The sequence below is a fragment of the Lampris incognitus genome, chromosome 5, assembly GCF_029633865.1.
Source record: "Lampris incognitus isolate fLamInc1 chromosome 5, fLamInc1.hap2, whole genome shotgun sequence".
In the NCBI taxonomy this organism is placed as follows: domain Eukaryota; kingdom Metazoa; phylum Chordata; class Actinopteri; order Lampriformes; family Lampridae; genus Lampris; species Lampris incognitus.
This window is the reverse complement of record NC_079215.1, coordinates 9,808,570-9,836,074: the sequence shown is the minus strand read 5'-3', so window position 1 is coordinate 9,836,074 and position 27,505 is coordinate 9,808,570. Positions and strand designations below refer to the sequence as shown.

At 42.6% G+C, this 27,505-nt stretch overlaps 1 protein-coding gene across 1 annotated transcript in view; it reads left to right on the top strand.

The window, feature by feature from the left end:
* evi5l (ecotropic viral integration site 5 like) overlaps positions 1–27,505 on the top strand; it is a 66,239-nt gene that overhangs the window by 25,798 nt on the left and 12,936 nt on the right. The window contains exons 13-18 of the mRNA XM_056280304.1: positions 10,103–10,219; positions 10,880–11,020; positions 13,913–14,089; positions 14,489–14,635; positions 24,961–25,056; positions 25,300–25,395. Coding sequence (XP_056136279.1) covers positions 10,103–10,219; positions 10,880–11,020; positions 13,913–14,089; positions 14,489–14,635; positions 24,961–25,056; positions 25,300–25,395 — 774 coding nt within the window. The remainder of the gene's footprint in view (positions 1–10,102; positions 10,220–10,879; positions 11,021–13,912; positions 14,090–14,488; positions 14,636–24,960; positions 25,057–25,299; positions 25,396–27,505) is intronic.

Below are 27,505 nucleotides of genomic sequence, written 5' to 3'. Positions count from 1 at the left end.
GTATTGGGACACTTGGCCATTACATCTACAGCAGCTTTTATGACATCCAATTCTAAATCCATAGGCATTAATATGGAGTTGGTCCCCCCCTATGCAGCTATAACAGCTTCCACTCTTCTGGGAAGGCTTTCCACAAGATTTTGGAGTGTGTCTGTGAGAACTTTTGCCCATTCATCCAGAAGAGCATTTGTGAGGTCAGGCACTGATGTTGGACTAGAAGACCTGGGCTGTTCCAATGGCGTCTGGACACTGCTTGGTATCCTGCGCATCATATTCTTCATAAATTTTATAAGTCCATTATAATTCTGTTTATCCTATCAGCCTGCTCGGCCATGGAAACCCATTCCATGAAGCTCCCAGCACACAGTTTTTGTGCTGATGTTAATGCCAGAGGAAGTTTGGAACTCTGCAGTTATTGAGTCAACAGAGGGTTGGCGACTTGTACGCGCTATGCGCCTCAGCACTCATTGACCCTGCTGTGTGACTTTACGTGGTCTGCCACTTCGTGGCTGAGTTGCTGTTGTTCCTAAATGCTTCCACTTTTCAATAATACCGCTTACAGTTGACCATGGAATATCTAGCAGGGAAGAATTTTCACAAACTGACTTATTGCAAAGGTGGCATCCTATAACAGCACCACGCTTGAATTCACTGAGCTCTTCAGAACGACCCATTCTTTCACAAATATTTGTAAATGCTGACTGCATGACTAGCTGCTGTATTTTATACACCTGTGGCAATGGGTCTGAATGAAACCCCTGAATTCAGTGATTAAGAGGTGTGTCCCAATACTTTTGTACATTTTGGTATGTGCAAAGATTATTTGCGTTGAACGAATTTGAGTTGAACTTATTTGAGTTGAAAGAACTTGATATGCAGTGTGAAGGAGGAAAGTGTTGCTGGCAATAGGAGAATGAGTCCGTGACTTGGTAGTAGTCAGGGTAAGGGTGCATTTTTCTGTATTTCTTTTTTTCTTTTTCTTTTTTCTCACCAGACCATATTTGCACAACAAAGTTTCTACGTTTATTTTAAACATGTCAAGCTAAATATAATCCTTAAGTCTAAAGAGCTACTAAGGACCGACATTTTAGTGAAAGTATGGACTTGATTTGAGGGCTTCCAGACCTTTACACAACCACTCCATTTACGCGCCACAGCAAAAGCAAAACGTCATGAAGCTTTGTAGGAGAGATATGAAAGACTTGAGTTTTCTAAAAGAGCTAGAACAATTATGTGAAACTCTCAAACCGGTCTGCAGATCATTTGCAGTGTTTTGCTGCAGTTATCTGTGCACAATCACTTCATAATGAATTAATTTTGGTGTGCCCTTTAAACTCACACCTGTTTTATAAATATTGTTGAGACTGGTCCTGTCTTCTTTGAAACCTCACACAGGAAATGCGTGTGAACCAAGCATGAAGTAGCCCTGCGGCGCTCTGTGCACCAAGGCCAGCATGCTGCTCATGCCACACTATTGTTTAGAGATAACGTAGTTAAAAATGTCATGGTTCATCAGCTCTTTTCCACAACTGAATGTTCCACAAAGGCACAGAAACGTTGATTGATTTTGATTGCAAATAGTAAGTTGTGATATTTGGCACAGTTTATCCCATTTTGAAGTTGATGTATTTATTTGTAATGTGCAAAAATTACACACAATACGGCCAATGCAATGAAAGGCTTCTTCACAGTTTCTCTCAACAATGGAAACACAATAAAAATGATCTATCCGTCTCCCTGTCTGTCTGTCTGTCTGTCCCTGCCTGTCTGTCTGTCTGTTTGCATTAGATAAATAAAACATGTCAACATAAAATATGGAAGATAAATTATAAATATGAAGATATAATTATTAACAAAAAAAGGGAAAAATATAGAGGGCTACATTCTGTCCATTATGTACATTATACTTTAAATATAAAGATATAATTATTAACAAAAAAGCAAACAATATAGAGGGCTACACTGTCCATTATGTACATTATACTTAATACAATGATTCTAAGCTTGTGCAGTTGTAACATGGCATAGTTGTGTAATGGCAATCGAGCTGCAGATGGTTCATACAAACAACACAAGAACAAAGATACTGGCTTTACAGAAAACAGTAAGTTATCCATTTAGAGACTGGCAAAGAAATGGAAACGGATGATCCGCTGTGGCGACCCCTAACGGGAGCAGCCGAAAGTAGTAGTAGATCCATTTAGAGACTGGCAAAGCTTTTGCACGTAAAATAAGCACCACGCTGATCAGCCATGTCAGATGTCCTTCTATTCGAGTCTCAGAAACACAGTGAGGCTTGACGTTTGTCATTTTGCCGTGTTTGTGGACAGCGGTGCCGCGAAGTATGTGTTCCTATCCTCGTTGTATGAGCTGACTGGTTCAGTGGGGCTTCACTTTTGGTGTAGAGTGTGCGCTGTAAGTCGCTTTGCCGGGTTTCTTAGAGATCTGCTGTGTCTCTTCGGCTAAGATACACTCGCTACCAAACTTACCCGGCAACGGGCTCATTGTTGTCACAGTGTTTGTGCGTTATTCTCTTATCAAAACGGCTAATCTTTTCACCTTATCTGGTGTAATGATTCACACGTTGTTATCTGAGGGAAACTGGCATGTTAAAAAGGGAATCCATGCAACGTCTCTGTACCTTCGCTGCAGACACTTGCTTAAACAGTGAAAGAGCAAAATATGTTGATGTATCGGGCCGTGGAGTCATTTGTAGAGTCAAAATAATGTTATACAGTAGTCTCCATGTGGTGACACATAAGCGGCATGAAAAAAAAATTGCCCTGGCCAAGTTCCCACGCTTGACATTGCAAAACCAGGTTTATAGACTCATCCTGTCCTAGCTACTCAGAACAGTAAATACACCCTTGTGATTTTAGGAAACTAGGAAAGGAAAGTCTGTTTTCATCTTCATATTCCTACTCTCATCTCACTCATTATTTTTTCCCTTTAACGCTACGGTTTCACTTTCAAGTGCTGACAGAAATATATGCAGTATCATTCGATATTCTCACGTTACTGACTCAATCTGTGACCTGCCATTTCATATAAACATTTGTTCCCTTCTGATGCTTTCTATATCACGCCATCAAAGCTACAACCCCGGATGACTTGCATGCCAACAAACCTACTTTTTCATATCTTCTTTTGCCAGTGTCTTTAAGACTATGACTAATCTGCAAACGTCCAAATCTCCGAAAATGCTCTTGTAGTTGCTCATTTGATTGGTTGCTGAGTGGTATGACCTTCTTGGGGAAAATAATTCTGGCAAGTCTCGTGGAGGACGGACACAGATTAGCGAAAACCCAGCATTTCTTTGTTTTCGATATTCACAATAACTCGAAGTCCTTTCTAAGGTTGGGAACCGAATTTAGAACCAAGTAAAAATGCCAGGTACCGGGTACCCATTAAAAAAAGTTGAATTTCGGTTCTGCTTATCGGTTCCTAAAAGAAATATATTCATTCATTCATTATCTAAGCCGCTTATCCCAATCAGGGTTGCGGGGATGCTGAAGCCTATCCCAGCAGTCATTGGGTGGCAAGCGGGGAGACACCCTGGACAGACCGCCAGTCCATCACAGGGCCCTATTTCAACATCGGCTACATATGTCTGCAAGGACCTGGTGGCCTTTTTTTAAATATATATATATATATCTGCCAGGACTTGTCTACTTTATGCATCAACGCAACTGCGCCTGCGTGTCCGTGTCCGTTTGTTTTGACTAGTGGTTAGCATGTTTGACTAGCATCACAGCAGCAGTTTGAAAGATGGACCGCAGTAAATGGTCCAAAGTGTGGCTGTACTTTGCCAAAGAAAGCGACAATAAGGCTAAGTGCAGTAAATGTGGGAAGTTTATTAGCTGCAAGGCAGGTTGCACCTCAAATCCGACCAAACGCTTAAGGCAGCACGGCATCGATTTGAAAGAATGTAGTGTTTGACGTCCTGCGGTGTCCGACTGCAAGTGTGTCAGACTCAGACAGCGCCAGCGCCTCCAGTAGAGCCCGGGAAGACAGCAAGTCGCGAGATGCCGTTCTCTTTGGCCATAAAAGGAAGTATGACCAAAGAGAAAACTGAGGAGTGCCACAGAGAATAGAATAGAATACACTGTATTTGTCATTTGTACATACATACAATGAAATTCACTCTCTGCAGTTAACCCATTCTAGCTGTGTAGCTAAGAGCAGTGGGCAGCCACCGTGCAGCGCCCGGGGAATGGTTTACCCTTGGTTTACCCTTCCCGGGTACTTACAGCTGGGTAGACTCTGCCCGGGGATTTGAAATCAGAGTTCCCTTCTCCTATCCCAATGTGTTGGCTGGACTGGGCACTGTAGGAAGTACCATACAGGCATGCAGGAGGACCAGATCTATCAGTAGGGACGTCGTCCTTAGCCAATGCGCCCTTGCTGAGGTAAGGTGCTAGCCCTCTACAGCCTGCGGTTGCAGTTTAGTGTCTTACCCGGTACAGTAAAGAGCGGTAACGCTTAAAGAGCGGCTTTTGTGGTGAAAGGGCTACACCTGTTCTCAGTTGTCAAATCCTCTTCATTTAGGTAGGAAAGGTCTAACAAAAAGCGTCGGAAATTTTTTTTGATGATGGTCGGTTACTTGTGCAGTAACAGTTAGTGTCATGTTGAATTTTTATTTGCAGGGAGATGACCAAGGCCCTAAATTCAAAATACACTTCTCTCTCCAGATATAGTTTGAGCAATCAACTGATTCTTGCATGGTACAAGGTGGAAAAGTCTTGACATTTTAAATATGTGAGCTCAGTGATGTTAGCAAAGTTGCCTTAACCAGCGACAGCGGGACACGCATTTCCCAAGATCACTCTCTTACAGTGACAGCACACTATTTCATTGAGGGAAAGATGAGAAAAAAATCCTCAAAAAAAAGGCAGTCTACACATCACAAACAGGACCAGTGGTGGCTGAAGAAATTAGTGACATCTTGCAAGAATTTGGCATATTGGATAAAATAGTGGCTGTTGCTGTTGACAATGCCACAAACATGGATGTGGCAATAAAAAGGCTACATAAAGCTAAGCTGTTTTGCCCACTTGCTGCACAAAGTGTCTACTGTCTCACATCAGCAGCAAAATGGACTGCCAAGATCAGGGATGTTGTTGTCTGGATGAAGCGGACATCCATGGCGAAGTCTGTGCTCCAGGAGAAGCAACAAGTCCCAAGTAAGCATCCCTCAGTTCAGTTTGTTTGACCTTTTTACAGGAAAGCTCATTTAAACTGAGCTATTATGTATGTTTTACAGGGGGAAAAAATACATTTGTTAACACAATGCAAGTAACATAATATACATCTCATGTCTTACTATGTAACTAACTACACCAAATAAAAACTGGATCTCATATTGGTAAGATAACGTTATTGTCTGTCACAAAGTAACAGCAATTCATTTAAAACACATTTAAACACACATAAAAACTGGATCTCATACTGATAAGATAACTATTGTCTGTCACAAAGCACCAAAATGTATTTTAATTTATTTAAGACACATTTAAATAAACACACAAAATAGGACAGTAATTGTTCAAATTAAAATTAAAAAATTAATTTCCTATGCATTATCAATTTTAAGTCCACGTGTGATTTTCTTTGTTTCACAGATCTGCCTCAACATTCCCTAATCCTTGATGTTCAAAATCGTTGGAATTCCCTCTACATGATGCTGGAACGATTCCTCGAGCAGTATCCTGCAATCCAAGCAGCCAGCTTAGACCAGCATTTGAGAAAGCCCATGGAGAGGGACCGACTTGCTCGACTCACAGAGAAAGATTTCCAAAAGGCAGAGGAGTTCATCCAGCTGATGAGAGTATTATTCACATCTACACTCTGTGTTTTACCCGAAAAGAGCCCCACATGCAGCCAGGTCCTTCCAATTCTTCAGAAGCTGGAGAAGCACTTCACTGTAGGAGAGAGAAGAAAGTGTTTGTGTCCAGCTTGAAGCAGGCTGTATGGCAAAACCTCTCCAAGTGGTACCAGGGTGATGACATCAGACACTTCTTGAAGAGGCCACTGCACTAGACCCACATTTCAAGTACAAAGTGGAGGACAGCCCTGTCTGGGACAGGGTCAAGGAAAAGTTGATGATAGGAAAGCTGACTTAGTCCGAGCAGCCAACAGAGCATGCCCATGGAGAAGATGGTGTAACAGTGCAGTCAGAGGAGAAAAGACAACAAAGAGAAATTGAGCAGAGTGAGGAAGAGGAGGAGCACCCCCCTGCAAGAGGGCTATAATGTCTCCGCTGGAGGAGCTTTTTGCTGCTGAAGATGACCTGAAGATGAAAATATCATTATCAAACAGCACAACGTCCATCCAGCATCAGACTGACAGAGAGCTGCAGATGTACCAAGAGATGCCACCAACAGTGACATCTGATGACCCTGCTGCCCGGTGGTGGAACAACAGAACCACATATCCTTTGCTATCAGAGGTGGCATTTTCGTATTTGTGCGTGCAGGCCTCCTCAACCCCAAGTGAGAGGGTTTTCTCCACTGCTGGAGACACTATTTGTCGAGAAAGATCCCGCATACTACCTGGCTGATCTTTCTGAAGAAAAACTTTTGAGTTATTTGTTGCATAGTCATATGGACTCCCAAATCCGACCATCACTTGGGTGCAACCTGTGGCGGATCCTATCGTCTTCACTCTTGTGTTGCCATGGAACTAGATCCTCCCAAGCCAAGCAGTGTGGACCAGCGTCGCGACGTGATCACCACTTTAATCAAGGCTTTAGCGAATGGCTCCAAGAGTTTTTCAAGGCACACACCTTAATCTCTTGTAATGGATTCTCGGACACGGGAGACACCAACGATGGCGACGAGTCATACATACATACAGCTTACAAGCAACAAGAAGCTCAAAATGTTATCATCAACAAATGGTTCAACCATTACTGCTTTCCACTGTGTTGTTGTCAGTTGGAATATATGAGAGATTAGAGCATTTTACACTACTAATTATCTACAAATATGACTGTGTTGTTTGGACACCAGTATTTTCCATGGATGAGGTGTTTATTGATATGTATTTACATTGTTAATGTTCAGTTAATGCTTTAAAAAAGATATTTTTGTTATCTAAACATTTGACCTTTTTTTATATATACCATATTGGAATCGAAACTCGGAATCGATAAGAACCGGAATTGGTAAACAGAATCGGAATCGATAAAATTCAAAAGATCGCCAACCCTAGTCCTTGCTTGCATGCTGCATGGCCTTCTCTGTCCGTTTTCATCTGTGTTTTATCCTCTTTCCATTCGCTGTGTTTGCTCATGTAGTTGTCAGTGTGTCGGTCCAGGACCCAGCCTTTCTGCAGAATATCAGGGGCAGTTTATTACTCTGGCGCACCTGAGGCTGATCACAAATACCCCTTTTCCACAAACAGGGAACGGGTTCGGGGCCAGTTCATAAACCCTTTTTTGACGGGTTCAGAAATAAATTGGTTGCGAACCCGAAAAGTTAGTTTTGAACTGGCACCAAAAAATAGCAGGTTTTTCAGCGCGAACCATGACGACATCAATGGGCGTGTGACATTCCAGAGGAAGAAGAGAGGAGATAGCCTAATGGTAGATAATGGCGAAATCAGCAGATAACAAGGGTGCGCAGTGGTCAGCTGAGGAAACTCAGTGTTTGGTTTTTATCTGGGCATCTCCCGAGTTTCAGGAAAAAACTGGAGAGTAGCATGAGAAAGAGTAAGCTGTATGGCGAATTAGTAGAAGAGATGGCCAAGAATGGGTTCACTCGAACGCAAGAACAAATTATCAACAAGTTAAAAAAACTTAAGAAGGACTACCGAGACGATAAAAAAGAGTTGTCCAAAAGTGGAGCTGGACGGCTTAATATTATTGCTAGCTAGTGGGTTTCAGTGGGATGTAGCTCATGTTTACATCCAGTGTGCAACGCACAAAGTCCCCCGTTGACGAGGTACAACAGTTCCGCTAAAAACTGGTCGAAACGTGGGCCCATTCACCACACAACACCAAGGTTCTCAGAATCCTGAACGGAACCGGTGCCTGAACCAGAGTTACTTTGGTCGAAAAGGGCTAAAAAAGCCCGGCTAATGTGTCTGCTCCCCCACGACCCATGCCCCTTCTCTCTCCGCTTGCAGCCAAGGCTAAACCACATCCCACCACCACAATAATGTATAACTTTGATTTGCTGCGGCATGGTGGCATGGTAACATAGTGGTTAGTGCGATTGCCTCACAGCAAGAAGATCCTGGGTTCGACCCTCGGGGTAGTCCAACCTTGGGGGGTCATCCCAGGTCGTCCTCTGTGTGGAGTTTGCATGTTCTCCCTGTGTCTGCGTGGGTTTCCTCTGGGTACTCCGGTTTCTTCCCACAGTCCAAAGACATGTAGGACCGGTGAGTCGGCCATACTAAATTGTCTAGAGGTGTGAATGTGTCGGCCTCCAGGGTGTCTCCCCGTCTGCCGCCCAATGACTGCTGGGATAGGCTCCAGCATCCTGCGACCCAAATTCTGATAAGCGGCTTGGATGGATGGATGGATGGATGATTTGCTATTAAATTAGAGCTGGCTAATAACTGAATAATATTGTTTATCATCTTTCAATGGTATTGTATCAGGATGAAGCACACAGCCATTCAGTCTCTATAGACAAACACTGGCAATGGAATGGGTTGTCCTGAGGAGCTCAGTGACATATGCCACCTTTAGAAGTCAGTTTGTCAAATTCTTGCCCTGCTACATCTGCCCTGGTCAACTGTAAGTATTGTTATTGTGAAGTGGAAATGTCTTTGAGCAACAACAGCTCAGCCATGAAGTGGTAGGACACAAGAGCTTACAGAACATGACCACCAAGCATTGAAGCACCTAGCATGTAAAAAAAAAACGGTCTGTCCTCAGTTGTAATGCTCATGTCTCAGTTACAGTTTGCCTCTGGAAGCATAAGAATTGTTTGTCGGGAGCTTCATGAAATGGGTTTTTATGGCCAAGCGGTCGCACACAAGCCTAAGATCACCATGCGCAATGCCAAGCGTCACTGGACTCTGGAGCAGTAGAAACGGGTTTTCTGGAGTGATGAATCACACTTCATTATCTGGTAGTCTGATGGACGAATCTGGGTTCGGCAGATACCAGGAGGACACTACCTGCCGGAATGCATAGTGCCGATCTAAAGTTTGGTGGAGGAGGAATAATGGTCTGGGGCTGTCTTTCATGGTTTGGGCTAGGCCCCTTAGTTCCAGTAATACATTGACATACAATAACAATGTCATTGCATACTGTGGCATTAAGACTGGAAGCACACAATTCTTTAGATTCTAGAGAATTGATTGTGTTTCCAACTTTGTGGCAACTGTTTGGGGAAGGCCCTTTCCTGTTTCAGCATGACAATGCCCCCCGAGCACAAAGCATGATCCATAAAGACATGGTTTTCCGGGTTTGGCTCTGTGAAGGGTGCCTTGAGCTCAACCCCATCCGAAAACTTTGGGATGAATTGTAACGCCGACTGCAAGCCAGGCCTTCTCCCCAACATCAGTGCCTGACCTCACTAATGCTCTTGTGTATGAATGGGAGTGAATCTCCGTAGCCACGTTCCAAAATCTGGTGGAAAGCCTTCCCAGAAGAGTGGAGGCTGTGATAGCAGTAACGACATATTAATGCCAATGGCTTTGGAATGAGATTTTGTGGAAAGCCTTCCCAGAAGAGTGGAGGCTGTGATAGCAGCAACTCCATATTAATGCCCATGGTTTTGGAATGAGATGTTCAACAAGCACATATGGGTGTAATATTCAGGTGTCCACTTACTTTTGACCATGTACTGTATATTGATATCATGTAAATTCCCGATGACGATTGTGATAATATTTCCTATGTCGCCCAGCACTATACTAAACCTCTTAATTCCACAATATACTACTGCTAGGTTTGCCATTACACCTTTTATATTTAAAAAATACTCTATTGTATACGTTCGGTTTATATAGAAGTAGGCATTGGGAAATGAACAAGATGTGTGTTCGACCATAGAAAGTGCCATATTACCATTAAACTGTGTCATCATGGGGGGGGGGTGCAGCACAGTGTTTACTCTCTGTTTACATGTGTGATATCTCCCTTCAGTATACAGAGCAGTTTGTCAACAGCCTGCAAACTCAGCTGGAGCAGTCCAGACTGCAGGAGGCTGAACTGCTGGGAGCTCTGAAAGAGATGCAAGACAAAGTACTGGACCTGGAGAAGGTGAGAAAGAGACAGACAGAGACAGGCAAAAGTAAACAGACGGACAGAGAGAAACAAGAGATGGACAGAAGCAGACAGACAGAGGCAGGTTTGTAGACAGAGGCGGATGGACAGACAGAGACAGAACAAGCATGAAACCGTCCAAACCCACTGCACGTGTAGGTCCAGCAAGGCAGTGTTCAATGAGAAAGGGGGCAACAGCAGATGTCCCTCTCAGGTCGTCCGTGAGAAACTAAGTGACCACGATTTGCTATGCATAGCCCATGGCAACAGTTGCACACGTCATCCCTAATAAACATCCCCCTCAGGACGTCCGTGAGTGAGTAACCTCAATTTGCCACGCATAGGCCACGGCAGACAAGATGGCAGACAAGCAGACAGAGAGGTAGACAGGCAGACAGAAGCAAATAAAGACAACCATAAATAGTCAAAGACAGAGTAAAGAAATAGACCGATGAAGAGAAGGGAGGGGAAAGAAGAGACAGATGGAGAGATGAGTATGGCTTTTGTGTGGATGCATGAATGTATTTAAATGTATTTCAGTCTTGTCTCACCCCTGTGTGTGTGGATGCATGAATGTATTTAAATGTATTTCAGTCTTGTCTCACCCCTGTGTGTGTGTGTTTGTGTGTGTGTGTGTGTGTGTGTGTGCCCATCCAGAGGAGCAGCTGCCTGCCTGATGAGAATAACATGGCAGCTCTGCAGGAGGAGCTGAAGCAGATGAAGCTGAGGGAGCTGGAAACGCTGCGCTCCTTCAGGGAGATGCAGGACAATGTAACTGAGCTCAATCAGCGCTGGCAGGTAGCACACACACACGGAAACACATAGACACACACATGCACACTAGGGTTGGGTGATCATTTCTATTTTCATATCATCGAGTCGTGGCTACTTGATATCGCCGATAAGTGATCTGATTGCCAGGGGGCAGCAGGAGGAGGTGGGGATGTCACAGCATGCCAGTAAAATGCCAGCATTGATGACTTAGGGCCAATTTATCCTTCTGCATAGAATCTATGCCGTAGGTACAGTACCTATGACGGTTGTACTGCTACCCAGCTGCGTAGTTGCACAGGCTACGCCATAGCCTGACGTGCACCTCCCCAGAAAGTTAACTACACGTATCAGCGACACTGTGGTCCGCTTGGTAGCATCGCATTTCCTCCTACGCATTTCCTCGTCTATGTCTCTCAGTGGCTTGACAAGCACAGAAAATTCACCCTCAGTCTGTCTCTATCAGTTCAATGGTTGTACACTCTGTCGCCTCTGACGTCTTCTCTCTTTTCTGCGTTGCATGAATTTCAGTAAAACTCACTGTTGTTCAACATTTATTAGCTTCAACCCCAACATGACCCGCTCAGTTTTAGTTGCCATTGTTTGAAGTACACGAAGAAACTTCTTCTACTGTCTATAAGAAACGCAACACAGTGGCATAGAACCCCACCGCCAACTTGCCTTTTGGCAGTGTAATTGCAGAGTGACAGTTATTCGTCCGTCGCAGTGATGAGGACCATCTAGTCGTCCTGTGATGGATGACTGATGCCTTGCGCAATGATTAAGGTGAGTAAGAGTTGCGCATCATCAACCCCACTCTGTCGTCCGGGACCACCTACTGCCAGTGGCAAGACTAGCGAGATGACTGGCAATGGAGACGGATGCAGATTTTTCCTCAGGGTTTCTTCCCGAAGCCTTTCCTGTAGACAAGTATACTCACAAGGCAGCGGAGGGTTTAAATCCGAGTTTTCCTTCTCCTAGCTGAACTGCCTGACAAGGCTAACGAGCTTCATCTACCCGGGTTTGAAATCGGAGTTGTCATTCTCCTAGATTGGCTGCCAACTAAGGCTAACGAGTCCAATTGACCCTCCTGGTTATACCTCCGGGAATCCGGTCGCCCCCGCAACAGACTTTGTAAAAACAAGAGGTAGCACGAGAAGGTGCTGCTGTGGACACATTTGCATAGGAGCGACCATATACTAAGATGGACCCACGACATTCATGACACCAGGAAGCGAGAGGCCGCCGCACCACTTTGCATTCCTTTTGGCAAGTAGAACATCTGGCCCAATACTCGCCACCTCCCAGAGCAACACAAACACGCCAGTGCACAAGTATGAATGCTCACACCGGTGTAAGCTATGGTGTAGCCTCTGCATAGATTCTATGCAGAAGGATAAATCAACCTTTAGGCTTAGTGTTGTAACATAACACATAACATCTCATACTTGGGAATATTATGGGTTTTACCTGGTTTGTAGTAGTAGTATATTTGTTTGTTTTTATTAATTCATCTATTCTCTGTTTAGCATTTTTTAGTTATTATTATTGATGTTAGAATGTAATTTGGATTAAAGATTTTGAATAATCATCTTGAGCATGGATCAGTGTCTGACAGAGCTTTGAAGTAATCAAATCTTTAAGCTTTCTGCAAGTAATACAGTTAAGTTATGTGAATAAACAGTTATAAAACTGTTAACATTTTATTTAAAATATTTGTGGGGTGGAGTCTCACGCTGTGCCGGAAGGCAGGCCGGTGGAGGGGACTGGGTAAGGCAATGTGTGGCGGAGAGCCAACGACTCGTGCTGGGCCCTTCTCATGGATCTTCCCAACTACTCCTGCCCATCCTCCTGCCAAACACATGAATGTAATGCATATGTACTGCTGTTTAACTAATAATTTAAATCACCATTCTTTTACATAGGTCTCTCACATTGAATCCCTTAGACATTTTTCCAAAGGATTCATTTTTTGGAAGGATGGAAGGGTCTTAAAGGTGCAATCAGTAAGCGACCATTAGGAATCGCAACAACATCAGAAACCATCCCTTTGAGTGATGGTGGCCCGAAAGTGACAAGACTAATGTTAGTAACATCTCACAATTTCACAAGCTACCAAACACAGAGATCCTGAACAAATGTCAAGTGAGGAGATAATCGTTGTAAAATACTGCACAATATTTGTAATTAATCATGTATGTATTCATGTATTCATAATGCTGTACAATGTTTATAACTAATTATTTTAACAAAAAACACTACAATATTTATTAAAATCATGCAAGAAACTGTACAATGTTTACATATTCATAACTATACTAACATTAATTCCCGTCTCCATATTTAATGACAGTGCTACGTAACTGCCCAACAGTAGTATGGCCAGTTCAGCACTGGTTTTTATGCCTTTAGTCATAAAGTGTTCGCCTGCTCTCAAAAGCAATACCTATATTTATTCTACTTTTGGAGGGTGGCATTTATCTTTATTTTTGCGGGATGATGAGGCTTTTTGGATTCTTAGAGTCTTGCGACAAAGCTGGTTCCTCCGTATTGGAAAGTTGAGATGCACAGTGAAATGAATGTATGGAGAACCTTAGTTTTGTTGAAGGACATTGGATTTCTAAAGGGCAGGGTGTCCTGTATTGGTTCACCAAAAATAAACATTCTGGGCCAGATCACAGATTTTGAAAGTCCGAAATCTCAACACCTGGGAAGGTTGCAACTCTTTCTAAAGCCCACCCCATACATGATGGTCAAACTTTTACTGATTGTACCTTTAAAACAGAATTATACCAGGGAACACTTCAGCTGTTTATTAAAATAAATGAAGGTCATTTACGGAGGGCAGTCCACCTCCTTGGATCCATGGCAGTGTGGAGCATCAAAGCCCAACACCGACATAGATCTCCATCCCTTCAGCACCATATGTCTCGGGGTGGAGGTACTGGCAGTGGGGGTGGCCACTGGAAGGAGTCCCCAAAAAAGAATGCCATGAATGAGCTTCAGGACAAACTGATGACTGTCAGACTGAGAGAGGCACAGGGCCAGGCAGAACTCAGAGAAGTCAAACTCAAAGTGCTGCAACTTGAAAGCCAGGTGAGAAAAACACAAACACACACACACACCCACAAACCATCAGACAAACAAAGACAGACCCAGTCAGGTGTTTGATCCAAGTTATTCAATCAATCACATTTGTACATGAACATAAAGATTCAACCTCCTTGTAAATTTTAAGGTATTAACACACACGAATGGAAATCCATTAGTTTTGTCCCCGTCCCCTCATACTTTACTAATATATTGCGTCTTTACATTGAGACACACAGGTCTTGATAATAAATCCATTGAGAGTAGTCAGATGGGTCAAGCCACAGATTGTCCCATCTTTCAGTCCCTCCCTATTTCTTTTCTGATTATACACCTCCTTTTCTCAGTTTCTTTTTTGTCTTCTTCTCTTTATCTGCTCCTCACCCTCTTGCCATCCATCAATAGAACCAGATCCATAGCAAGCTGATTGGTCGCTACGAGCAGGAACGCTCCGCCCTCCAGGACCGGATACAAATGCTGGCCAATCAGAACAAGAGTCTCCAGGCCCAACTTAATGAGATGAAGAGGAAGCAGACTGAATCTGACTGCAAGGTAGAGAAAGAGAGACACATACAGACAGAGAGAATGGGACGATGGAAAAGGTGGAGTCGATGACAGAAGTCGGGAGGAGTAAAAATAGAAAGTGTCCAATCTGCAATTAGCAAAGCGATGACAGGAGGCAAGGATGAAGGAGAGAAATGGATGAAAGGAAAGCTGGTGAGAAAGAGAGCTAAAGAAAGTCTTAGGGGTTAGCAGGATGAATGATGTGAGGAAAGGAGGTATCAGTCATGAATAATAGAGAAGGCGAACATGTCCTGCTATGGCCCAGTGAGGTGTAAAAGCAGCTGACGGACTTCAGCGCCACTGTCTGGATGATGGGATGGAGGGAGAAATGAGGGCTAGAGGGAGGGATAAAAGTGGAGAGATGGAATAGTAGTGAAAAGAAGGGGAGGAGATGAGCTGAAAGGGGGGTGATGAGTGGAGAGCAGGGGATGGAAATAGAAAAAATATTTTGAATTATGTCATTGTATTTTATTGTTATATATCTATTTTTATTTTACTTATTTGCTTTGTTTTCTTAATTTATCTTTACTTTTTTTAATCTGTGCGCTTTGCATTTTGATGCATGAAATGTGGGTAACACCTTAAATTACATGCTGCCTCTTCAATCTGATGAACTTATCCCATTGAAACAAAACAAAAAGTTATCCTGTCATTAGATGCAGAAAAGGTGTTTGATAGAGTAAACTGGACATTCCTTATCAAAACTCTAGAGAAGTTTGGCTTTGGAAAAATTATTCATTCAATGGATCAAAATTCTCAACAGCAGGGTTTCCAGGTGGCTTAGTGGTATATTCTGTTGCCTACCAACACGGGGATCACTGGTTGGAATCCTGGTGTTACCTCCGGCTTGGTCGGGTGTCCGTACAGACACAATTGGCCATGTCTGAGGGTGGGAAGCTGGATGTGGGTATGTGTTCTGGTTGCTGCACTAGCGCCTCCTCTGGCCGGTTGCGGTGCCTGTTCTGGGGGGAGGGGGAACTGGGGGGAATAGCATAATCCTCCCACACGCTACGTCCCCCTGGTGAAACTCCTCACTGTCAGTTAAAAAGAAGCGGCTGGCGACTCCACATGTATCGGAAGAAGCATGTGGTAGTATGCAGCCCTCCCCGGATCGGCAGAGGGAGTGGAGCAACTGGGGACAGCTCAGAAGAGTGGGGTTATCGGCCAAGTACAATTGGGGAGAAAGAAGGGGGGAGGGGCAAAAAAATTCTCTACAGCACTTACTTCAACTGGATTAACTTCACAAACCTTCACACTCTAAGAGGGACTGGATAAGGATGTCCACTTTCACCATCATTATTTGCCTTATTCATCAAACCAATAGTTGTGACAGTATGTCAAAGTAACAGCATCACTGGGATCACAGCAATCCTAACACACAAAATCAGTCTCTATGTAGATGACATATTGTTATTTCCACAAAATTCAAATAAATCACTCAGTGAAGTTGTCAAAATCATCATTGTCAACTGTTACCTTCCTGACTATTCAATAAATCGGAACAAATAAACTATTTTACTTCTGTGTCAGCGTAGTTGGAATACTAAACCTCAGAATCCCCCGTTCACCCTCAAGACAGGTAATATCATATATCTTAAGTATAAAAAATTCCCAAAACTGTCAGAATTATTCCATCTCAACTTCACTCCATTATTAAAAACAATAGAAGACGACTTAAACCTTTGGATGACGTTACCACTATCTATCATGGGCCAAATCTTTAATGTAAAAGATGATGATAACACAAAAAAAATCAATGACTGATTCTCAATAATCCCAGTCCAACCCACTGCCAAATGGTTTAACACAGTAGACACACTCATAACACAATTCTATTGGAAAAACAAAAAACCCAAATAAAACTTACTGCACTACAAAACTCAATAACTCAAGGGGTACCAAAGGCACCTAATTTCCAGCACTATTACCTGCCAACCATCTGCAATATATTACCAAATGGATCTACAAAACCCACCATCATCATTCATGGCTGGATATAGAACAAACAGAATCCCAAGAGATAGCATTAAAAGACCCACTCTTCCCTAGCAACACTGTTAAAAGACACAGCTGCTTCAAAAACACTGTAATTGCCACAACTCTGCCAGTCTGTTGGAACGTTAGTAAAAGGGACGATGAGCCGTAGAGAATACTGTTGCAGTAGTCAGTTCTGAATATGATGAAGGCAGGGATCAAAATTTAGACAGCAGAGTAGAAGAGTTATGGGCAGAGATGAGCTATTTTTTTTAGGTGGAAAAAGGCAGTTCTGGTGATTTGGTTGAGGTGGTGTTCAAAAGAGAGTTTGCTGTCTAAAAGGATTCCGCAGTTGCAGATGTGGGGGGGGGGGCAGCGAGGAATTATCGATGGTGAGGCAGAAGAGGCAGAGTGGTTTTGGTAAGGGATTTGGGATTATGTCAGATTTATCACAGTTTAGTTTGAGAAAGTTGGCTTGCATTCATGATTTAATTTCAGTGAGGCATTTGCTCAGTGCAGTGAGTTGCAGTAGTGATGGGTTTAGTGGAGATGTAGAGCTGGACGTCATTGCCATAGCAGTGGAAGTGCAGACCATTATGACATACAGTGCATCCGGAAAGTATTCACACTCCTTCACTTTCCCCACATTTTGTTATGTTACAGCCTTATTCCAAAATGGATTGAATTCCTTTTTTTTCTCATCAATCTACACACAATACCCCATAATGACAAAGCGAAAAAGGTTTTGTAGAATTTTTTTGCAAATTTATTAAAAACAAAAAACTGAAATATTGCATGTACATAAGTATTCATACCCTTTACTCAGTACTTGGTTGAGGCACCCTTGGCAGCGATTACAGCCTCGAGTCTTCTTGGGTATGAAGCTACAAGCCTGGCACACCTATATTTGGGGTAATTCTCTCATTCTTCTCTGCAGATCCTCTCGAGCTCTGTAAGGTTAGATGGGGAGCGTCGCTGCACAGCTATTTTAAGGTCTTTCCAGAGATGTTCAATGGGGTTCAAGTCTGGGCTCTGCCTGGGCCACTCAAGGACATTCACAGACTTGTCCCGAATCCACTCCTTCATTGTCTTGGCTGTGTGCTTAAGAGTCGTTGTCGTGTTGAAAGGTAAACCTTCGCCCCAGTCGGAGGTCCTGAGCACTCAGGAGCAGGTTTTCATCAAGGATCTCGCTGTACTTTGCTCCATTCATCTTTCCCTCGATCCTGACTAGTCTCCCAGTTCCTGCCACTGAAAAACATCCCCACAGCATGATGCTGCCACCACCATGCTTCACTGTAGAGATGGTATTAGCAAGGTGACGAGAGCTGCCTGGTTTCCTCCAGACGTGACGTTTGGCATTCAGGCCAAGGAGTTCAATCTTGGTTTCATCAGACCAGAGAATCTTGTTTCTCATGGTCTGAGAGTCCTTTAGGTGCTTTCTGGCAAACTCCAAGCGGGCTGTCACGTGCCTTTTACTGAGCAGAGGCTTCCATCTAGCCACTCTACCATAAAAGCTTTTGTGGGTCCGCGGTGGTGTAGCGGTCTAAGCATCGGCTTTGTGTCGATGCAGTTGCCCACTGGGGACCGGGGTTCGTGCCGCGGTCTCGTCAGATCCGACTATGGCCGGACTCGATGAAGCAGCAATAATTGGCAACGCTGTCTTTGGGAGTGGGGCGGAGTCGGCTTGTGTTCGTCACATGAATGCATCTCTGGGTGTGTCGGGAAAAGCAGTGGTTCAGCCTGGATTCGCCTTGTCACGAAAGTGGGGAGGCGTCTCCTTCGACACCGCCGGCCGGAGAGTTGCAGTTGGCGAACGCATGCATTACAAGGTTGGGTGTTTGAACTTAAATAGGGAATCGATTGGCCACTAAATTGGGAGAAATCAGAAATAAATTGAAAAAAAAAGAGAATGAAGCTTTTGTTATTGAGTGAACGAATGAGTGTCGAGCAAAACCAGTTTCAGATGATGTTTCTTTTGTGATAGTTTGCGAGGATTGAGGAAGGGGAAGGAGATTGGGCAGATTCACATGTCATTTGTTGTGGTGACGGTGAGGGTAATGATGTCTGTTGGTAATACGTTCAGGAATGGGAAGAGGCCAAACAGCGGTGCAATCACAACGGGGAGCTGGTGTCAGCGAAGGATGTGGCAGTCGTTGTGGGCAAGGGGGAAGGAGAGGGTCCAGGAAGACGAATGTGTGATGTAAATAGTCAATTATGTGTAGAGGACAGAACAGTGTGCTGCAAATTAGCAGCAAGTGTACAACTACCTTGCATGTCCAGATAAAGACTGTCTCTACTGCAGAGAGGAGTGCTCCCAGAACAAGTCAAAGTTGTGAACAAAACCAATGTTGTACACTATACTCACAGACTGGAGCCAGTTATGAAGGCTGAGAATTCTGCTAAAGTTCCCCACACCGCAATCCAGTGTGGGAAATGGTGCCAGAAATAATGTCAGTTTTTCCACAACTATTGGGGAGATTAAAAAGACTGCGCTGAGTCTGAGCTGACGAACAGTGTCATTAGATCCAATGTGGACTATTACTTTCATAATTGTTGGAAATGAATCCAGGAGTCCTGGGAGTTTCTCTGTGATGTCAGGTGTAGTAGCTCCAGGAAAGCAGCATGTGACTGCGTTTACGAAAGGGATGTTTCGGACTATGGCGTCTCCAACGATCAAGGTAGTGGGAGAGAGAGGGGGTGACTGATTGACAGCGCTGTCAGGTACAGTCTTGGGAAGGGATGAATGTTTTTGGCCTGAGGTGGTGGCAGTGGCAGCGGGAGGTGGGTCAGCCACTACAGCAACTGGAGCTGCAACTGCTGCTCCATTCAGACCAGTTCTACGCGAGAATGAGCAACATCGGCCACAGGCGACGCAGCTTGGGTGCTTTCCGTCTTGGGGTCTTTCTTGCCACGTCTGTTTAGCACCTCCGATCAGGTAGCCTCTGAGCTAGGAGTGGAGCAGCTGGAGGGCCAACAACAAGATGATGGGTCCTGGAGGATTGTACTGGAGAAGGCTGAGTTCATAACTGAGATTATTTTTGACTGCGTGGCTGCGATGTCAATAAAGTCCTCACAGGGCATAGTAATAATAGTAAACTGATTGATGGATGTTCACAGAAAAGAAAGTGGAAGTTAGCCGTTTGCTCTGTTAGTTGTTAGCTTCGTCAGCTGAGGGTTGAGTCCACAGGGTTCTCACCAGGAGTGAAGGGAGTCAGTGCAACAACAAACCCATAAGATAGTACAGGCAAGCCATAAAATCAATCATAATAATCCGATGGTCTCAAAGACTGTTAAAAGTTGTTTAAAGTTAAAACGTAAGCAGAGCCATAAACAAACAAACAAACCAACTGTAGCTGGCAACCAGAAACAGAACCATGCACTCTGGTTCTGTCCACTAGTACAATACTTCTGGAAAGAAATGACCACTAAACTACCACTGTTCTTTGGGTGCAGCATCCCCCTATCTGTCACTGTGCATACTAGTAGACCTAGGTGTCCTTGACATGTCACAAAAACAAATCACAACAACTCTACTGGTAACCCTAACTATTGCCAAGAAAACTATTTTACCAAATTGGAAAAACAACTCACCATCTCACAGTGGTTAAATCTTTTAACAGAATAGGTTACACTGGAACAAAACTCAGACTTGCAGGAAAAAAGACACAGTCTAAACAATTCAATGAAAAGTATTCAAAACGTCTTAAATCTGTTGTGTTGCCAGTGAGCTAGTACTACAACAAACAGAAACGAACAACATTCATGTACATTCACATACATACACAAGCACAAATAGGATCATGCACGCATTCTTGCAAACACATACACACTCTTTAGAGGCAGACATACAAGTGGAAACACACTCACACAGACACAAACACAACACTGAAAACTTTTTTGTTTTTGTTTTTTGCCATCATCATTATATTTGTTACTATTATTACTACCGTCGCATGATGATATATTGAAATTTCTTTCGCTCTCTTTATTTTCTACCGACTGTCCTTTTGTTTGTTTCTATTATTACTGCTGCCACAAATGTCCCCAATGATTCAAATACTTATATGCCTAAACACACTCCATATGGCTGCTTCCCTACAACAATCATTTACCACAAATCATCTCCATGCACATCTACAGTTAATCTCTCTATTTCTATATTCTACATGTTGTTATCCACCCCTACCTTCCTATCTATATGTCATTCCCGTGTCTTTGTTGTTGTAAATAAAATAAAGAAAAATATATATAAATTACAGGCCATTCATTACACAGAAATAACTTGAGTAACGTACGGGTGACATATGCCCCTTTTCCACACATGGTACCGGCTCAACTCAACTCGCAGAGTGTGGTTTTCCATTACCGTAACAGTACCCCCTCAGTGTAGCTGGTCTGCGTTGATTTTGTTACCCGCTTCAGTTTTTTTGGAACCTCGACAAAGGTGGTGTCATACCAGAAAAGTGGTAACAGTTACCAAAATGCCGGTATTTTCCAGTAATGGAAAACGAAAAAGTCGAGTCGAGTTGAGCCAGTACCATGTAGTGGAAAAAGGGGCAATAGATGTTATTGAAGTGTGATGAGTGGTAATTACTGAGCGATTTATGGGTTAAATATGGTGTTTTCTATATTTCTAGTTTGTTTGTTTGTCATTAGATTGTGCCGTTAAATATAATCTACATCAAACAATGAATGGGATAAATTCACAAATCACATTGTGCCAAGCACAAGTATTGTGAATCCTTTGTGTTACAAGGTTAAATAGTAATTAGCTGTTAAACTTGAATATAAGGTGAAAATTGAATGTCTTGCATTACTTGGCAAGACATTCAGTATTCACCTTACATTAAAGAATAACAACTTACACTACCGTTCAAAAGTTTGGGATCACCCAAACAATTTCGTGTTTTCCATGAAAAGTCACACTTATTCACCACCATATGTTGTGAAATGAATAGAAAATAGAGTCAAGACATTGACAAGGTTAGAAATAATGATTTGTATTTGAAATAAGATTATTTTTACATCAAACTTTGCTTTCGTCAAAGAATCCTCCATTTGCAGCAATTACAGCATTGCAGACCTTTGGCATTCTAGCTGTTAATTTGTTGAGGTAATCTGGAGAAATTGCACCCCACGCTTCCAGAAGCAGCTCCCACAAGTTGGATTGGTTGGATGGGCACTTCTTTGAGCAGATTGAGTTTCTGGAGCATCACATTTGTGGGGTCAATTAAACGCTCAAAATGGCCAGAAAAAGAGAACTTTCATCTGAAACTCGACAGTCTATTCTTGTTCTTAGAAATGAAGGCTATTCCATGCGAGAAATTGCTAAGAAATTGAAGATTTCCTACACCGGTGTGTACTACTCCCTTCAGAGGACAGCACAAACAGGCTCTAACAGGTACTATTTAATGAAGATGCCAGTTGGGGACCTGTGAGGCATCTGTTTCTCAAACTAGAGACTCTAATGTACTTATCTTCTTGCTCAGTTGTGCAACGCGGCCTCCCACTTCTTTCTCTACTCTGGTTAGAGCCTGTTTGTGCTGTCCTCTGAAGGGAGTAGTACACACCGGTGTAGGAAATCTTCAATTTCTTAGCAATTTCTCGCATGGAATAGCCTTCATTTCTAAGAACAAGAATAGACTGTCGAGTTTCAGATGAAAGTTCTCTTTTTCTGGCCATTTTGAGCGTTTAATTGACCCCACAAATGTGATGCTCCAGAAACTCAATCTGCTCAAAGAAGTGCCCATCCAACCAATCCAACTTGTGGGAGCTGCTTCTGGAAGCGTGGGGTGCAATTTCTCTAGATTACCTCAACAAATTAACAGCTAGAATGCCAAAGGTCTGCAATGCTGTAATTGCTGCAAATGGAGGATTCTTTGACGAAAGCAAAGTTTGATGTAAAAAAAATCTTATTTCAAATACAAATCATTATTTCTAACCTTGTCAATGTCTTGACTCTATTTTCTATTCATTTCACAACATATGGTGGTGAATAAGTGTGACTTTTCATGGAAAACACAAAATTGTTTGGGTGATCCCAAACTTTTGAACGGTAGTGTATATCACCTTATATTCAAGTATAACTTTATATAACAAGTATAAGAGCTAATTATCCCTGTGACACAAAGGATTCAAAACACTCGTTTGTTACAAAGTAATTTGTGACTCTGTCCCATACGTTGTTTGATGTAGATTATACAAACCCCAATTCCAATGAAGTTGGGATGTTGTGTAAAACGTAAATAAAAACAGAATACAATGATTTGCAAATCTTTTTCGACCTATATTCAATTGAATACACTACAAAGACAAGATATTTAATGTTCAAACTAATAAACTTTATTGTTTTTTGCAACTATTCACTCATTTTGAATTTGATGCCTGCAACACATTCCAAAAAAGCTGGGACAGGCAACAAAAGACTGAAAAAGTTGAGGAATGCTCAAAAAACACCTGTTTGGAACATTCCACAGGTGAACAGGTTAACTGGAAACAGGTGAGTGTCATGATTGGGTATAAAAGGAGCATCCCCGAAAGGCTCAGCCGTTCACAAGCAAGGATGCGGCAAGGTTCACCACTTTGTGAACAACTGCGTGAACAAATAGTCGCAACAGTTTAAGAACGTTTCTCAACTTACAATTGCAAGGAATTTAGGGATTTCATCATCTACAGTCCATAATATCATCAAAAGATTCAGAGAATCTGGAGAAATCTCTGCACATAAGCGGCAAGGCCGAAAACCAACATTGAATGCCCGTGACCTTCGATCCCTCAGGCGGCACTGCATTAAAAACCGACATCATCCTGTAAAGGATATTACCACGTGGGCTCAGGAACACTTGGGAAAACCATCGTCAGTTAACACAGTTCGTTGCTACATCTACAAGTGCAAGTTAAAACTCTACCATGCAAAGGGAAAGCCATATATCAACAACACCCAGAAACGCCACCGGCTTCTCTGGGCCCGAGCTCATCTGAGATGGACTGACGCAAAGTGGAAAAGTGTGCTGTGGTCTGATGAGTCCACATTTCAAATTGTTTTTGGAAATCATGGACATCGTGTCCTCTGGGCTAAAGAGGAAAAGGACCATCCAGATTGTTATCAGCAAAAAGTTCAAAAGCCAGCATCTGTGATGGTATGGGGGTGTGTTAGTGCCCATGGCATCATGGGTAACTTGCACATCTGTGAAGGCACCATTAATGCTGAAAGGTACATACAGGTTTTGGAGCAACATACTATGCTGCCATCCAAGCGACATCTTTTTCAGGAACGTCCCTGCTTATTTCAGCAAGACAATGCCAAGCCACATTCTGCACGTGTTACAACAGCGTGGCTTTGTAGTAAAAGAGTGCGGGTACTAGACTGGCCTGCCTGCAGTCCAGACCTGTCTCCCATTGAAAATGTGTGGCGCATTACGAAGCGCAAAATACGACAACGGAGACCCCGGACTGTTGAGCAACTGAAGTCGTACATCCAAGCAAGAATGGGAAAGAATTCCACCTACAAAGCTTCAACAATTAGTGTCCTCAGTTCCCAAACACTTATTGAGTGTTGTTAAAAGGAAAGGTGATGTAACACAGTGGTAAACATGCCCCTGTCCCAGCTTTTTTGGAACATGTTGCAGGCATCAAATTCAAAATGAGTGAATATTTGCACACAAAAAAAGAAAAGAAAGTTTATCAGTTTGAACATTAAATATCTTGCCTTTTTAGCGTATTCAATTGAATATAGGTCAAAAAGGATTTGCAAATCATTGTATTCTGTTTTTATTTACGTTTTACACAACGTCCCAACTTCATTGGAATTGGGGTTTGTATTTAACAGCACATTATAATGACAACGAAAGTTGTTTTAGAAAAGCCCATATTTTACTTAATAATTATCACTCGTTATAGGCACAGTCACATTCATTTTACCTGTAAATGATTTGGTTATTTCTGCATAATGAATGGCCTGTAATTTAAAGTGTAACTGAAATGTGCTCTAAAATAAAGCTTGCTTGCTTGCTTGCTTGACTGACTGACTGATTGATGAAAGCTCGGGGAATGGATAGAGTGATGGAGCCTTGGGCTAATGTTTTAGGGTGCAGCACAAAATGAACGAGAAATGGGCTGAATTTATGAACCAGCAAAGGGAAGAAAGCGGGATGAGAAGAATGAAAGATTAGAATGACGGATGAAGGACATGATGAACGGTGACTGGGCGATAGATGGAAGGAATGACTTACATTGTATCACAGCATTACTTATTGGAAGGAACCATGTTGTCAGAGATTTCTCATCTACATTCTGTCTCTTTTTGTCCCCCGCAACCACCCACCCTCCCATACATGCAGAGTAAAGAAGAGGTGATGGCTGTGCGGTTGAGGGAGGCTGACAGTATGGCTGCTATGGCTGAACTAAGACAGAAAATTGCCGAGTTAGAGATTCAGGTGCATGCATGCATTTGTTCCCTGTAATGGTCTGTGGACAATGAATGTGCATGTGTGTGCATGCATGTTAATTTATGTAAATGACTTTGATGCATTGACTGTTATTGTAAAATTTGGAAGATGAACTTTAACAAGTTCGGTGACCTCGACATAATGGTGGCCATCGATGTTGGTGTGTGTGTGTGTGTGTGTGTGTGTGTGTGTGTGTGTGTGTGTGTGTGCGCGCGCTTTTGTGTCTTCCAGAAGGAGGAAGGGCTGATCCAGGGCCAGCTAAACCACTCAGACTCCAGACAGTACATCAACCAGCTCCGAGCACAGATCTCTGAGCTCAAGAATGAGGTTAAATTTCAACTACACACCATCCTATGTCAAACTGCTTTTTTCATGTCAGTGTTTCATGACTTATTGAATAACAAATGGCGCTTGAGTAAATATATTACTTTATTTTTCAAAGAATAATGAAAACAAAGATCTTGGTGGTGAACTTGGATTTTTGGACCCTGCTGTTTGATATCATGATACTTTGAGTAAATGACAATAAATCAGGCTGGCTATGACAATAAATACATAAATGTATAGATAAAAATAAACATATCCATACACACACGCACAGACTGTCTGTATAGATGCATATACACATAACTGCACTTGTGCACGCTCCCAAACACAGAAGTATACGTATGTTGCTGACAGACAGCCATTATCTCTCTCTCTCTGTCTCTCTGTGTCTTTTTCTCTCGCTCTGTGTCTCTCTCTGTGTCTGTCTGTCTGTCTGTCTCTCTCCGTGTCTCTCTCTCTCTGTCTGTGTGTGTGTGTGTGTGTGTGTGTGTGTGTGTGTGTGTGTGTCTCTCTCTCTCTGTATATCAAATACACACACACACACAAACACACCAACCAGCTCTCACCTTGTTAAAGGGGAAGAGTTCTATTAATGACAAGTTTATTTATTTTTAATTTTCACTATAGTAATTTTCACATTCATAGTTCAAATATTATAAATTCCTCTCCCTTGAGGCAAAAGATACTCATCACTGCCAAGTAAAATTCCATCTCAAACACGATCTTATAAGAGGTTGGAATAGATGATGGTATACCATCTGAAGTTTTGTGGAGTCAGTCACAGTTCGGAAAGGTCTCACCCACACTATGTTTCAAAAAAAGATACCACACTCAGGCTGAGATCTCAGAATTAGCCGTGGAAATGTCTTTCTTGTAACAAGGGACTTTGGTTCCTCTAATATGTGATGGCTCCAACCGCGGCAACACCGTTCTCACCATTCACAGCATTTGGGGAACTTTAGTTATGAAAGAATATGGGTGGGCTTCAAAAGAATGAGCGTGAGAATCAGAGATTTTTTTTTTTCGTCATTATTGCACATGCTGTAGATGGTCTGTCCATAGTTACACACACAAACACAGACAAACACGCACATAGGGTTTGCTTATTCAAAGAGTGACAGCCGATAGTCAAATTTAAGTAGCAAAATTTTTGCTTATTCAAAGATTGACAGCCGATAGTCAAATTTAAGTAGCAAAAATTAACAGGGTGTCTGTTATTTGGTAGTGCACTCTTTATATTAGTCCAGTAGTTTCCAATTATTGACATTATTGAAGTTATTCACAGATTTCACATGGACAGAGGCAACCCACTTACAACTTTGTATCAGCTGGGAGGATCAGGTTACATATAAGAGGGCGGAATGAGACAGCCCTGCCCTTTACCACAACTTTACTCATTACATTTTCTTTGTTGGGAGCCATTACTTCGGGGCTTTTTGAAAGAAGGTGAAACTTGCGTGACAACATAGAGCAGTGAATTTAAAAAAGAAAAAAAAATCACAGTAGGCTTACTACACATTATCGGTGACTCATACTGAAAGTTGTCTGTACATATCAAAAGCCTTTTGTATTGAACCAGAAATTATCTTAAGTTCACGTGTGAATGCTCATGAGTGTTGTGATTCACTCGAACCGAAATGGAGACGTGCCATTCGGTAGAGCAATGACCTTTTCTTTTTTTTTTATACTCAATATTCACTTTTTAGTTGAATGTGGAAATGGTTTCAGAATCCTCCAGTGTCTGCTTTTGTCAGATTTTTCTTCACTTGAAAATTTAGCGTCTTATTACAATTAAACCCAAAGACCTGTTGAGTTGTTCTAACATACATTCTTTTGCAGTAGCACAAAAAGCAGTTGGAGGAGAAAAGAGTGTGTTCAAAACATTTCTATTGGTTAGCCACAGAAACACATATCCCCTCCGCGGGGAGGGACAAAAAAAACCTGAGATTTGTCATGAGTCAGTGTGGTAAATGCAAACATAAAACAAAGTCTGCATACACGCACATATTCCAGTGCACAGGTGGTACAAGTTTTGGTGGTTTGTCTTCTTTCAAGCAATGCCAACCACAAAACGCTCAGTGTGAAAGCTGGATTTAGTTGTCACATCCTG